The sequence below is a fragment of the Coregonus clupeaformis genome, chromosome 30, assembly GCF_020615455.1.
Source record: "Coregonus clupeaformis isolate EN_2021a chromosome 30, ASM2061545v1, whole genome shotgun sequence".
NCBI classification, from domain to species: Eukaryota; Metazoa; Chordata; class Actinopteri; order Salmoniformes; family Salmonidae; genus Coregonus; species Coregonus clupeaformis.
In genome coordinates this window covers 16,152,218-16,166,809 of record NC_059221.1, presented here as the reverse complement: position 1 = coordinate 16,166,809, position 14,592 = coordinate 16,152,218, and the positions used below count along the sequence as shown (strand labels likewise).

The 14,592-nt window shown below is 41.4% G+C and overlaps 1 protein-coding gene across 2 annotated transcripts in view; it reads left to right on the top strand.

Annotated features, from left to right (window-relative positions):
• The first annotated feature begins 2,058 nt into the window (after nt 1-2,058).
• The window catches only part of LOC121545782 (nuclear factor of activated T-cells, cytoplasmic 2-like), a 50,546-nt gene continuing 38,012 nt past the window's right edge, over nt 2,059-14,592 (top strand). For both annotated transcript variants that reach the window (XM_041856608.2, XM_041856609.2), the window contains exons 1-3: nt 2,059-2,366; nt 9,077-10,007; nt 10,197-10,365. In XM_041856608.2, coding sequence (XP_041712542.2) covers nt 2,222-2,366; nt 9,077-10,007; nt 10,197-10,365 — 1,245 coding nt within the window. In that variant the 5' untranslated portion in view covers nt 2,059-2,221. The remainder of the gene's footprint in view (nt 2,367-9,076; nt 10,008-10,196; nt 10,366-14,592) is intronic.

Here is a 14,592-nt window from a genome sequence, read left to right as displayed (position 1 = left end):
GAAAATAATTAAATGAAATTATGTGTAGATTACATCTCACATTCCAGTGTTCGAACTGATAAACAAGGCTGCATGGGATTTCTCTCAATGCTACTCGGTGCAGACATGGCAATATAATGCGGGAGTAGCTTGTAGATTTGACAGCTCTACGCAGTTCCACCTCCCACACTTTCAAAACATCAGCTATGCGGATTTGGGCTAAAGCAGATCTGATTGAATCGGGCCCTTCATGTCATAAATTATAAAAATGTGTAGGCTATTTTTTTTTTAAAGCCATTTGACACATTTCTGCTATCAAGGCATTATTAGGGTGCACCTTCATTTTTGCATGGTACTCTTGTTCAGGTATTCCTGTTAGGAGCAATTAGGACCCCCACTAAACGTTCACAATATAGCTATTGTGGTATGGTGTTATGACAATATGTTATTACAATGCTATAACTATACAATGGTTGTTATAGCTGATACAGTAGGGTTTGCAGGGGTAATAACTACACATGGTCTTAAGCTTGTTCCACTTGTTTAGACAGAAGGAGCATAGGTTGAGGTTTAAATTATGGCAATCTGTCAACTTTTCTCTAGCCCTAGCTAGATCTTTCTGTGCTGTTTTACAATCTCCAATGTTCATTGTCATGCCAAACCACAAACTGATCCAGGACCAGCAGGCCAGCTCGCTCAATTTAATTTAGATCAGGGCCCATATGCATAAAGCGTCTGAGAGAAGGATCGACGTGCTAATCAAGGATCCGTTCCCCTTGTCCTTATAAGCACGTGTATGGCGTCGTGTGGGCGAGTGGTTTGCTGATGTGAACGTTGTGAACAGAGTGCCCCATGGTGGCGGTGGGGTTATGGTATGGGCAGGCATAAGCTACGGACAACGAACATAATTGCATTTTATCCATGGCAATTTGAGGTGCCGTGACAAGATCCTGAGGCCCATTGTTGTGCCATTCATCCGCCGCCATCACCTCATGTTTCAGCATGATAATGCACGACCCCATGTTGCAAGGATCTGTACACAATTCCTGGAAGCTGAAAATGTCCCAGTTCTTCCATGGCCTGCATACTCACCAGACATGTCACCCATTGATCATGTTTGGGATGTTCCAGTTCCCGCCAATATCCAGCAACTTCACAAAGCCATTGAAGGGGAATGGGACAACATTCCACAGGCCACAATCAACAGCCTGATCTACTCTATGCAAAGGAGACATGTCGCGCTGCATGAGGCAAATGGTGGTCATACCAGACACTGACTGGTTTTCTGATCCATGCACCTACCTTTTTTTAAGGTATCTGTGACCAACAGTCATGTGAGATCCATGATTAGGGCCTAATGAATTTATTTTAATTGACTGATTTCCTTATATGAACTGTAACTCAGTAAAATCTTTGAAATTGTTGCATGTTGCGTTTATATTTTTGTTCAGTGTAGTTTATAAAGGGTTTAAAAGTAATTAATGTATTAATTTATTCATTAGAATATAGACCATACCAGTGAACAAACATAAAAATACTGAAAAAAAGTAATTCATAATTCATTTTATGTATTGACTCATTGATACAGCATCTGTGTTGATGGGTGAAAATGCTCTGATGCTCATCCAGTAAACCCCTACGCATGGCAATTATCGTATCTTACTGTAACTGAATTCAAACTGTAAATATATTGTGCACAATAATAGCCTACAGTATAGCTACTTGCCTACTTGGGCACAATATATTTACAGTTTGAATTCAAAGTTACAGTAAGATACATAGCCTATATATGTCATGCGTAATTGCTTGGTGCCAAACACCCGGGGGCAGCAGCACATTACTGATGCAACTCGTCACTATGAAGTTGTGCACCTGCAGCTGTTCTGTCAGTGATCATAGGGAGGCATGATCACACCGCCTTTGACACCTTGCATCGTATTTATTTATGTTATGAAAATAGACACGCCTTATCTCAACATGCGGTTAAAGTTTGAAACAGGAAGCTTTAGCTGCTATTAAGTTTCTGCTCGTACTTTTCAAAGCTTTTTACTGATGCATCAGGGGCGCATCATCGTTTCAATCGAGCAAGTAAATAGTCTCCCATAGCCTCTCCACCTCCAACGCCTCTGACATCGCATGGCCTTAGTGGATAAAGACAACAGCCAGCGTAACTTCATTGATTCTACAAACGATCTATATTTCCTTTTGTTTTTATCATAAGTAAACTGATTCAATAAGACAGATGAGCTCGTTTTACGACGGAAAATACCCTAGTGAGTTAGGGTTGGAAGAGGAACTGAGTCAAGTGAACTGCCAAGATGAGTTGGAGTTTGATTACCTGTTTGAATACGAACCACCTTGCCACAACATTCCCGGGGAACATCAAGGTTTGTCAAGTCTCCCACGCGCTTATATGCGTTTTAGTACTTTAATGACGAAAATTACTTCTTACACTATGTTCTTCTCTCAAAAACGTTTAATTCAATGTCGTCATTGAAAACAAATAGACAGGAAGTAATTTTGACAGAATGTTATTTTCCTTCCACTTCTACACTACCTGTCAAAAGTTTTAGAACACCTACTCATTCAAGGGTTTTTCTTTATTTGTATTATTTTCTACATTGTAGAATAATAGTGAAGACATCAAAACTATGAAAGAACACATATGGAATCATGTAGTAACCAAAAAAGTCTTAAACAAATCAAAATATATTTTATATTTGAAATTATTCAAATAGCCACCCTTTGCCTTGATGACAGCTTTGCACACTCTTGGCATTCTCTCAACCAGCTTCATGAGGTAGTCACCTGGAATGCATTTCAATTAACAGGTGTGCCTTCTTAAAAGTCAATTTGTGGAATTTCTTGCCTTCTTAATGCGTTTGAGCCAATCAGTTGTGTTGTGACATGGTAGGGGTGGTATACAGAAGAAAGCCCTATTTGGTAAAAGACCAAGTCCATATTATGGCAAGAACAGCTCAAATAAGCAAAGAGAAACGTCAGTCCATCATTACTTTAAGACATGAATGTAAGTCAATTCGGAAAATGTCAAGAACTTTTAAAGTTTCTTCAAGTGCAGTCGCAAAAACCATCAAGCGCTATGATGAAACTGGCTCTCATGAGGACCACCACAGGAATGGAAGACCCAGAGTTACCTCTGCTGCAGAGGATAAGTTCATTAGTGTTACCAGCCTCAGAAATTGCAGCCCAAATAAATGCTTCACAGAGTTCAAGTAACAGACACATGTCAACATCAACTGTTCAGAGGAGACTGTGTGAATCAGGCTTTCATGAAACCACTACTAAAGAACACCAATAAGAAGAAGAGACATGCTTGGGCCAAGAAACATGAGCAATGGACATTAGACCGGTGGAAATTTGTCCTTTGGTCTGGAGTCCAAATTTGAGATTTTTGGTTCCAACCGCTGTGTCTTTGTGAGACACAGTGTGGGTGAACGGATGATCTCTGCATGTGTATTTCCCACCGTAAAGCATGGAGGAGGAGGTGTTATGGTGTGGGGGTGCTTTGCTGGTGACACTGTCAGTGATTTATTTAGAATTCAAGGCGCACTTAACCAGCATAATAATATAATATGCCATTTAGCAGACGCTTTTATCCAAAGCGACTTAGTCATGCGTGCATAAATTTTTGTGTATGGGTGGTCCCGGGTATCGAACCCACTACCTTGGCGTTACAAGCGCCGTGCTCTACTACAGCATTCTGCAGCGATACGCCATCCCATCTGGTTTGGGCTTAGTGGGACTATCATTTGTTTTTTAACAGGACAATGACCCAACACACCTCCAGGCTGTGTAAGGGCTATTTTACCAAGAAGGAGAGTGATGGAGTGCTGCATCAGATGACCTGGCCTCCACAATCCCCCGACCTCAACCCAATTGAGATGGTTTGGGATGAGTCGGACGGCAGAGTGAAGGAAAAGCAGCCAACAAGTGCTCAGCATATGTGGGAACTCCTTCAAGACTGTTGGAAAATCATTCCAGGTGAAGCTGGTTGAGAGAATGCCAAGAGTGTGCAAAGCTGTCATCAAGGCAAAGGGTAGCTATTTGAAGAATCTCAAATATAAAATATATTTTGATTTGTTTAACACTTTTTGGGTTACTACATGATTCCATATGTGTTATTTCATAGTTTTGAAGTCTTCACTATTATTCTACAATGTAGAAAGTACTAAAAATTTATAAAAACCCTTGAATGTGTAGGTGTTCCAAAACTTTTGACCGGTAGTGTGGTTCTAGTAAACATTACTAAAAATAAATAAAAACGTTGACAAAAATGATACGATTGAGCCTGTATTTCTTATGCATGTTTGTATACATTGTATAATCACACTGTAAAATAAGATGTTGATTAAATTGTAAGGCAACCAGCTGCAACAGGATTGTGAGTTGGCTCAACATTTGGACATATAGCTGAACCAACATACATTCTCAAGTTGAATTGTATGGTCAATCTACTTATAATTTTAGGTTGAGTGACCATACAATTCAACTTCAGAATTTATTTGACCTTATTTGCATATTTCCCAGTGTGCCTTGCCTTTTGAGTGAATTGTACTTACCACCTATGACTGTATTTGTTAGCAACAGAGACAATGGCTTTCAGTCCTGTAGCATTACCAAGTGAGTGTCTAAGTGAATATGTTATCTTTACAATTAAACTCTTTATGACAATACATTACATATGGCCTTTCTTTGACGGCCTAGCTACATTACATATGGCCTTTCTTTGAGGGCCTAGCTACATTACATATGGCCTTTCTTTGAGGGCCTAGCTACAGTGAGGGAAAAAAGTATTTGATCCCTGCTGATTTTGTACGTTTGCCCACTGACAAAGAAATGATCAGTCTATCATTTTAATGGTAGGTTTATTTGAACAGTGAGAGACAGAATAACAACAACAAAAATCCAATAAAACGCATGTCAAAAATGTTATAAATTGATTTGCATTTTAATGAGGGAAATAAGTATTTGACCCCCTCTCAATCAGAAAGATTTCTGGCTCCCAGGTGTCTAGGAGCACACTCTTAAAGGGAGTGCTCCTAATCTCAGTTTGTTACCTGTATAAAAGACACCTGTCCACAGAATCAATCAATCAATCAGATTCCAAACTCTCCACCATGGCCAAGATCAAAGAGCTCTCCAAGGATGTCAGGGACAAGATTGTAGACCTACACAAGGCTGGAATGGGCTACAAGACCATCAGCAAGCAGCTTGGTGAGAAGGTGACAACAGTTGGTGCGATTATTCGCAAATGGAAGAAACACAAAATAACTGTCAATCTCCCTCGGCCTGGGGCTCCATGCAAGATCTCACCTCGTGGAGTTGCAATGATCATGAGAACGGTGAGGAATCAGCCCAGAACTACACGGGAGGATCTTGTCAATGATCTCAAGGCAGCTGGGACCATAGTCACCAAGAAAACAATTGGTAACACACTACACCGTGAAGGACTGAAATCCTGCAGCGCCCGCAAGGTCCCCCTGCTCAAGAAAGCACATATACATGCCCGTCTGAAGTTTGCCAATGAACATCTGAATGATTCAGAGGAGAACTGGGTGAAAGTGTTGTGGTCAGATGAGACCAAAATGGAGCTCTTTGGCATCAACTCAACTCGCCGTGTTTGGAGGAGGAGGAATGCTGCCTATGACCCAAAGAACACCATCCCCACCGTCAAACATGGAGGTGGAAACATTATGCTTTGGGGGTGTTTTTCTGCTAAGGGAACAGGACAACTTCACCGCATCAAAGGGACGTCAAATCTTGGGTGAGAACCTCCTTCCCTCAGCCAGGGCATTGAAAATGGGTCGTGGATGGGTATTCCAGCATGACAATGACCCAAAACACAAGGCCAAGGCAACAAAGGAGTGGCTCAAGAAGAAGCACATTAAGGTCCTGGAGTGGCCTAGCCAGTCTCCAGACCTTAATCCCATAGAAAATCTGTGGAGGGAGCTGAAGGTTTGAGTTGCCAAACGTCAGCCTTGAAACCTTAATGACTTGGAGAAGATCTGCAAAGAGGAGTGGGACAAAATCCCTCCTGAGATGTGTGCAAACCTGGTGGCCAACTACAAGAAACGTCTGACCTCTGTGATTGCCAACAAGGGTTTTGCCACCATTACTAAGTCATGTTTTGCAGAGGGGTCAAATACTTATTTCCCTCATTAAAATGCAAATCAATGTATAAAATTTTTGACATGCGTTTTTCTGGATTATTTTTTTGTTATTCTGTCTCTCACTGTTCAAATAAACCCATCATTAAAATTATAGACTGATCATTTCTTTGTCAGTGAGCAAACGTACAAAATCAGCAGGGGATCAAATACTTTTTCCCCTCACTGTGCGTCCTAACACAGTGGTCTGAAACTCCTGGTTCAAGTTTCACTACTGGTTTACAGTAGTGATGTGCAGGTCGCGAACGATTCATTTTTTTGAACAACTATTTTTACTGACTCTAGAATCTTGATTCTTTTTGCTGAGTGACTCGTTAATTTTAGTCTTTTGTTTGACCTGCTGGCCGCAATGAATTCCAGGCATAAGATTGATTTATTGAAACTGTAATATCAACTGATTATAATATATTGTGGAACACAATCTTTAAAAAAGGGACAGTAACCTCAGCAGTGGCACTTGCTTGTAGAAGCCTACGCAATGGCATAGCCTTGTTTTGTTATATAATATTAGGTTTTGGTTGAAGATCTGATAACATTCAGTATCACAAATATGCAAAAGTAAAGAAAATTAGAAAGGGGGCAAATACTTTTTCATAGCACTGTAGGTTAAATATGAAATGACCTTACGTTAATGACTTTTTGCAAATCCAATCAGTTTTCCACATTGATTCAATGTCATCAAATAGATTTTTTTGATAGAAATGACGTGGAAACAACATTGATTCAACCAGTTTTTGCTCAGTGAACTATTAACGTGTTGACCAGTCAATAAATGATACGTTTGGATTCAGAACCATCTCAACCTAAAATAAAAGTTAAAGAATAGGATTAAGCCAGTGGCTCAGATAAAACTTTCCAAGCAGTAGATACATCTTCTTTAAATGTTGATATTTGGTTGCGTTGTCAACAAAACACCAATTCAATATTACTTTTGTAATACAGTAAATAGCCTAAAGTCTTACAGTATTTATTCAGCTTTAAAATGAGTAACACATCCCTGGACACATTTTGAGGTTACTGTAACAATAAATGTCTTCTTATGTAATAATAGAAACCGTGCATGTTAAAGATAGCATGGAAATGTCGCAGGTCTGTGGAGATCTTCACAACTGATAAAACAATCTGCACAGAATCTCAAACGGTATTGACCACTTGCACCATGTACTTAAATAATCAATCCAGGTAATTTGGTTGTGCTAGTAGATGAAGCACAGTGAAAACACATTAAGTTGTTGTATAAATAAACAAAATATCTGACATTGTATTCCCATTAAAACAATTTTTGAAAGCACAGTGATATCACATTTAGGTAACAACTAAACCAAAAATCAGACATTGATTTTCAATTGGAATTTGGTTGTGCTTTTAGATGGTTGAAAGCATTGGGAATTTAACAAACTTTTGACTGTCTTTTTGAGGTTGGAATCTCATTGATCAACATATCAACCAAATATGACCCAATTCTCCACGCTGAAATTACGTGGTGTGTCCAGTGGTTAGCAATCACAAATGTACATTGTTTGAAGCACACAGTCTCAGCCACAAATTACCGCTCCAATAGCCACAAATTACTGCTCCAATAAGCCCCTTATGGTGAGCGAGAGGCTTGTAGAATCATGATTCTTTCTAGTTTTTAGTTCACCGTTCACCGGTAGGGGGTCCTGCGTGATCTGGGCATTACTGAATCAAATGAACAAAATGAGTTGAAAGATTTGATCTTTTGACTGAACGAGTTGAAAAGATCAGAGTCAATAAAAAGAGCCAAACTTCCCATCACTACTTTACAGGCCACATCACTTCGCAAGTCACATTATTGGAAACCAGCCAGAGTGAAGATATCCAACAATTGCAACCACAGGAGCCTGTTGTGGGAGGACGGCTCATAATAATGGCTGGAATGGAATAAATGGAATGGGATCAAGCACATGGAAACTACCCACTGGGCACAGGCGTCAGTCAACATCTAGTTTTGATTTACATTTGGTTGAGTTTTCAACTAACGTGAATTCAACGTGAAATCAATAAGAAATGTCACTGTCATTGGATTTAGGTTAAAAGTTAGGGGGGAAAAATATGAAATTCCCTTACGTTGATGACTTTTTTTCAAATCCAATCAGTTTTCCATGTTGATTCAACATCATCACGTTGATTGTTTTGGTTGAAATTACATGGAAACAACGTTTAATTTTTGCCCAGTGGGTATGTGTTTGATACATTTCCATTTATTCCATTCCAGCCATTACATTGAACCCATCCTCCCCAATTAAGGAGCCACCAGCCACCTGTTTTTGGAACTATCAATCGGCTGCAACATGCATTGAGAATGACTGCCCAGATAGGAAAGTTTGGTTTGAGACTACATAAGTCATATTAATTGGAACAGCCATCTCAGCAACGGGTGCAATAAGTCAAACTATTAACAGATTGGATTGGTTTAGAAAAATGTATGTTATTTATGTTTGTGTAGCATAAGATGAATCAACCAATCAATGTACATGCAAAAACACAGGTATTGAAACAAACAATTCTGAAAATCAACCTGCAACAGAGCATGCTGGGAAATATGATAATGATGGGTGTGGTTTTGAGTGGTTTTGATCAAACATGAATTTGTAATTTTCCCAAATCTAAGCCTTTTGTTTTCTATGATTGTTAATCAAACTGATCAAAGGGATTGAATAAAAATGATTTAACAATATGGTTATTTGAAATGGTTATTTGATTAATTCAATAAACACATAATTTCAATTAAATGTGTATTGAAAACATGGACATTTTGTAAGATGTGAGATTTTTGAGGAAAGTGAATATCTTTAGTGAGAAATTATTTTACAGTCCCTTTTATAAATTATATTTTTTGTTGTACTTTCATGTGTTTTCTCTTCCTTGTTCCCTACCTCCCTCTGTAGATGAGCCAAATCTCTCCTCACAGAGAGTCCTCAGCCCTGCATCTGGTCTGGCCTACACCCTGGAGGAGGCTTCCCCCTACAGCATTAAGTGTAGCGAGCACAACCCAGAGTGCCTCTCTGGCTATGAGCACCTGGAGGCCAAAAACTACCTGGACCACTCTAGGCCTGGGGGTATCGCCCTGAGCCCCAGGATCGAGATCACACCGTCGCGTGAGCACTACAGCCATGGACGAGACTCCCTGCAGAACCACACTCTGAACATCAGCCCCCGGCCCACCCTGACCGTCCCGGGCCACGACAGCCTGGCCTACCGTGAGCCCCAGTGCTTGAGCCCGGCCTCCAGCAACTCCTCCACCAGTTGGCACTCGGAGAGCTACTCCCCCTGGGCCTCCCCCTGCGTGTCCCCTAGTAGTGGCCAGACCGGGGCCGGGGACCTCTGCCCCCGCTTCCAGAACATCCACACCGGCTCCCCCCGCACCTCCCCAGGCACCTCCCCCCACACCGAGGAGGGCTGCCTCGGCCCCCGCTCGCCCTCTCCATCCCTCAGGCCAGGATCCCGCTCCGCTTCCCCACAGGGAAAACGCACCTACGACATGTACAGGAACCCCAGCCTGGTCACCGGGATCCGCTCCCGCAGTCCCTCCCCCCATAGGGGCCACGAGGAGCACCCCCAACAGAACGCAGGGGCCCACTACGGGACCCCCAACAGTCTGGCTGAGGCTATGAACGGCTACGGCACTGTCCAGCCTGGTCTAGTCCCCACCAAGATAGTGAAGACGGCCAACCAGGCGTATGCCTTCTACCCAGAGAACCACAGGGAGGTCAACTACCTGGTGTCCTGTGAGCAAGATGCTAAGAATAAAACTGGGGCCGAATCCTTCTTTGTGATCCCTCCCATCTGGACCAAGCAGCTGGTCCCCAACCTCTGCAGGTGAATGGTGTAGGAAACCTGTACTGTATAGGTGTATCGTGCAGTTTTATTATGAATCTGATTTAGTTGTTAATCTGTTTATTACATTGTATTACATGACTTATATGACCAAGCTTTCATGACCCATTAGGACCCACAATTTAGCTAGCCTAATCATTGCACAAGACAAATTAACACTTTTTCCTGTAGCATCCCAGTGTCTTCTCTGCCCCCTCTGGAATGGCCTGTCCCCAGCTGTACAGACCAGTACAAGCTCCACGTTGACGTGCAGCCCAAGCCCCACCACCGAGCCCACTATGAGACAGAGGGGAGCAGAGGTGCGGTCAAAACCCCCACTGGTGGTCATCCTGTCGTCCAGGTATGCTGCATCCCACTGGGCACAGACTTCAATTCAACGTCTGTTCCACTTTGGTTCAATGTCATTTCATTGAAATGACATGGAAACAACGTTGATTCAACCAGTATGTGCCCAGTGGAATGGCTCTGTATCACTCTTAGAAAATGAGTTGATTTATGGAAATCTTTTTTGGTTCTAGGTAGAATCTTTTCACCAAATGAAGAACCCTCAAATAACCTTTTAAGAACCCTTTGGTGAAAGGAATCTATCTTGAACCAAAAAGGATAATACATTTCCTGGAACTAAAAAGAGTTATCCTACAGGGACAGGCGAAGAAACCTTTATGGTTCTAGGTAGCCCCTTTTAGTGTAGGACAGCCCTAATAGAAAGGCCTGTTGCGTGTAATGGTATTTCCTAGTCAATACACAGCTGTGCTACTACTACCCCAGGGCCTGGCTTAGGAAAATGACTACTGTGTGTTACTGTGTATGTTCTACAGTATATGTTCTTTACCTCATCCTTTCTCTCTCTATCTCTCCCTTTCTCGCTCTATCTCTCCCTATCTCTCTCCCTCCTCCTCGCTCTTCTTCCTAGCAGCCTGCCAAACTCACTGAAATGAGGTATAATGTGCACTGATATCTTACGCATGGCAGCTACTGTTTCCTCAAGTCAACTCCCAGACTTGAATTCCAGCCATTACTACAGTAAACCCCTTGCAGATTATTGTTTTTGCCTTCATTTACTATGAGCAACAGCTTTTGTGTTAATTGTTTCAAACCAAGTGTCATGAGAACGCTTGTCTTCTTTCAAAAAAATACACCACTGCGTTGCCCCTCACAGCCCAATGTTTTAACCACAAGCAGATTTCAGTTTTTTTGGCTATATACACACAGGTCCCATGACTCCAGTGATCACTGGAGACAGGAGTGGTGAGCTTTAGTCAGGCATACTCATATGAACATATAAAAAACAGAAATGTTAAGTTTTGTTATACATGCTGTATTGAGCTAGTATCACTTCTTTACATGTTCAATCTAAGCTGAACTTAATAGAAGGCATTTCCACTTCGTTTCGTATATGTTAAGTAGGGAATAGAACTTTCAGTTCATATTTTAATGTTTCCAAGGCAACGTCTTGAAAGCTTACTTGTTGTTGTTGATAGTCAGAACCTGGCCGGGTAGAAATTAAGCATTTCTCACTTTCCATTTTCTGGCTCTCGCTGAGGTCAGTGAGCTGTGCCTGGTGTCGTCCGATCACGTGGCTGGCTAGGCACGGCCAAACTACTCCCTCTCAGTCCCAGACTCTGAACTCCCTCCACTTTAATTTTCCTAGTCCCACTCGCTCTGACTCACTCACTGCAACCATGGCAACCGGCTTCTCAGATGGCCTGTTCTCTTATAGACTTCCTTTATTTTACTCATTGTGTCAGACTCAGCTAGCTGTGTTCAACACCACTCTAGTTTTTGCTTACATTCAACAGTTGTAAGGAGTTCCACCAGTGAAAAAGCTCTGTTCTACAACAGTGAATGTGAATATTTGTAATTCTCACTTGACTTTAGAGAGGAACCGCACACTATGCTGTAGGCTACTCAGCTTCCTAGGATGTGCCTCTTTCTCTCAGTCAGTCCCTCCACGTCTGTTTCTCTGCTGTGGCTGTCTGTCTGTCTGAGCAACAAGGAAATTAGATGAGATGTGATCTCTGCCGTGCCTCTTTCAGCCAAACCCTGCCCCCTCACTATACTCTTCTCACCTGTTCGGCTGTCGTAAAACTCACACACACACACACACACACACACACACACACACACACACACACACACACACACACACACACACACACACACACACGAGATTAGTGGAGAGACCAGAGACTATCTCACAATTAAGCATGCAGAAACCACAAAGCGTGAACTTGAAAATAAAAGTATCTGTTAAAGTATCATCCACGCACACACACACACACACACACACACACACACAGAGAGAGACAAACAAACGTAGATTAGTGGAGAGACCAGAGACTACCTCGGAAGGAAGCATGTAAAAACCACAAAGCGTGAACTTGCAAATAAAACTATCTGTCTGAAAAATCATGAGCTTGAAAATGTTGTGTGTGTGTGTGAGAGACAGACAGAGGGTTTTAGTGGTGAGATAAGAAAACTATGTAAAGTGTAGACGCCTGACAAGGTTGCAAGCATACTTTGATTATTTAACTGAATATTGGCGACAACTACGCCTACTTTGCAGTTGTATGCAATGATTTTGATGAATATTTATGATTAGGCGTTTCCCATCATGTTATAAACATTTAGTATGCGGCCACATCCAATTCTCCAGACCACTCCACTGTAGAAGTACTGGAATTAACGTAGACCTAGTCTTTCTTTTGTCTTGAAGGTATCCGTGGCACATGTGGCCAAACTAAGGCTTTGGCAGTCACATTCTAATAAGCGTGCCAATGAATGATAGTGATTCCTATGGAGTTCTTTTGAATTCCAAAGACGGCTACTTTAGAACAAACAGCTGCTGGCTGATATTCAAGGTTGAGGACACTAATGTTTCCAGCAGTGAGTGTGTCTGCTAAGCTAGCATCTACATTTTAGTCATTTAGAAGACGCTCTTATCCAGAGCAAGTGCATACATTTTCATTTTTTATATATATTTTGTACTGGTCCCACATGGGAATCAAACCCACAACCGTGGTGTTGCAAATGCCATGCTCTACCAACTGAGCCACACGGGAGCCCACCAGGCTACACCAGGCTAAGGTATCCTACCAGGGGGTTAGCTTTATGTTTAGCCAAAGCTGTTAGCAGAAAACCGTCAAAGAAGACATAGTTATAGAGTCATTCCACCTCAAAAAGCTAAAGAAAGAGGATTTCGACACCCACCATCTCAGATTGTTTCGAGATAACAGATAATATGAGCATGCCTGCAACATTATTTTGGTGAAAGATAATTTGAACTCTGAGAAATTAAGCTAATTGATTGGCCCCAAATTGTCAATTTAAATGTATAGGATTAATATAATATTCAATAAATATAGTACCCAACATCTGATTTTGACCAAACCTCTTCTTAACAATGATTAAGGCTTGAGAAATCCAAATAAATGTTCAAAAGCCACCAACAGACACCCCAAAACCCCACACCAAGCCCACCCAAATGGCCAGTATACAGTATCAGTTCTCTATGTTTGACAAGTAGTATGACGCTGCGTCTTGGAGTACAGTTTAATCATACTATGTTTTGTATGCTCTGTGAATTTGATGGGGATTTTTCCCCTGTTCAGAGAAATTAGCCATTGAAGTAGCTTGCATTTTCCCCCAGTATGAAAAATGTATGCACTAACTGTAAGTCGCTCTGGATAAGAGCGTCTGCTAAATGACAAAAAAAAAAAGAAAAAAAAAAAGAAAAGTAAATTAGTGTGAAAGTACCAGGTTTTGCCCACTAGAGGCCGCTATTCATGCTACTGCCACCCTATTATCCCTTTTTCTGGTCTCTTGTGTTTACATTTTAGTCATTTAGCAGACGCTCTTATCCAGAGCGACTTACATGAGCAATTAGGTTTAAGTGCCTTGCTCAAGGGCACATCGACAGATTTTTCACCTAGTCGGCTCGGGGATTAGAACCAGCGACCTTTCAGTTACTGGCATGCTCTTAACTCTTAACCACTAAGCTACTAAGCCAGTCCTCCATGAAAGCAGTTCAGTTTGTCCTTCTCTTAGCAACTAATGCCTCATCCAACTCTCCTTGAATAGTCCAACAAATAGCAGCTCTCTGAGAGGGCTATCCCTATGGTGAAATTCTCATATGAAGACTTTTCCTACAAGCCCCATTTTTTTATGGAGAAATTAGCTAGTGACTGTTGTGACAATCCTAATAAAATAATACAATTCTAAACCATTGCATGGCAGTCAATAAAATTATTAGAAAACATCTTTACCATTAAATCCAACCCAATTCCGTTACCTTTGCAAAAAACCATACAGTGTGTGTTTGGGAATTTTAACATTGAAGACCCTTAGCTAGAGAACATAACATTGAAACCATTAGCACTGCTGTAGCCTAATCGTTTGCTTGTTCAACAGGAATGGTCTAATCCAGACTTTTTTGGATGGGAATAAACCACACACACAGGGTCTGTTTCCTGGACACAGATTAAGCCTAAGAGAAGGACCAACTGAATTGCTATTGGTTTTCTACTCAAAGTTGCAACATAAATATTGTGATCCATTTAGTAAACAC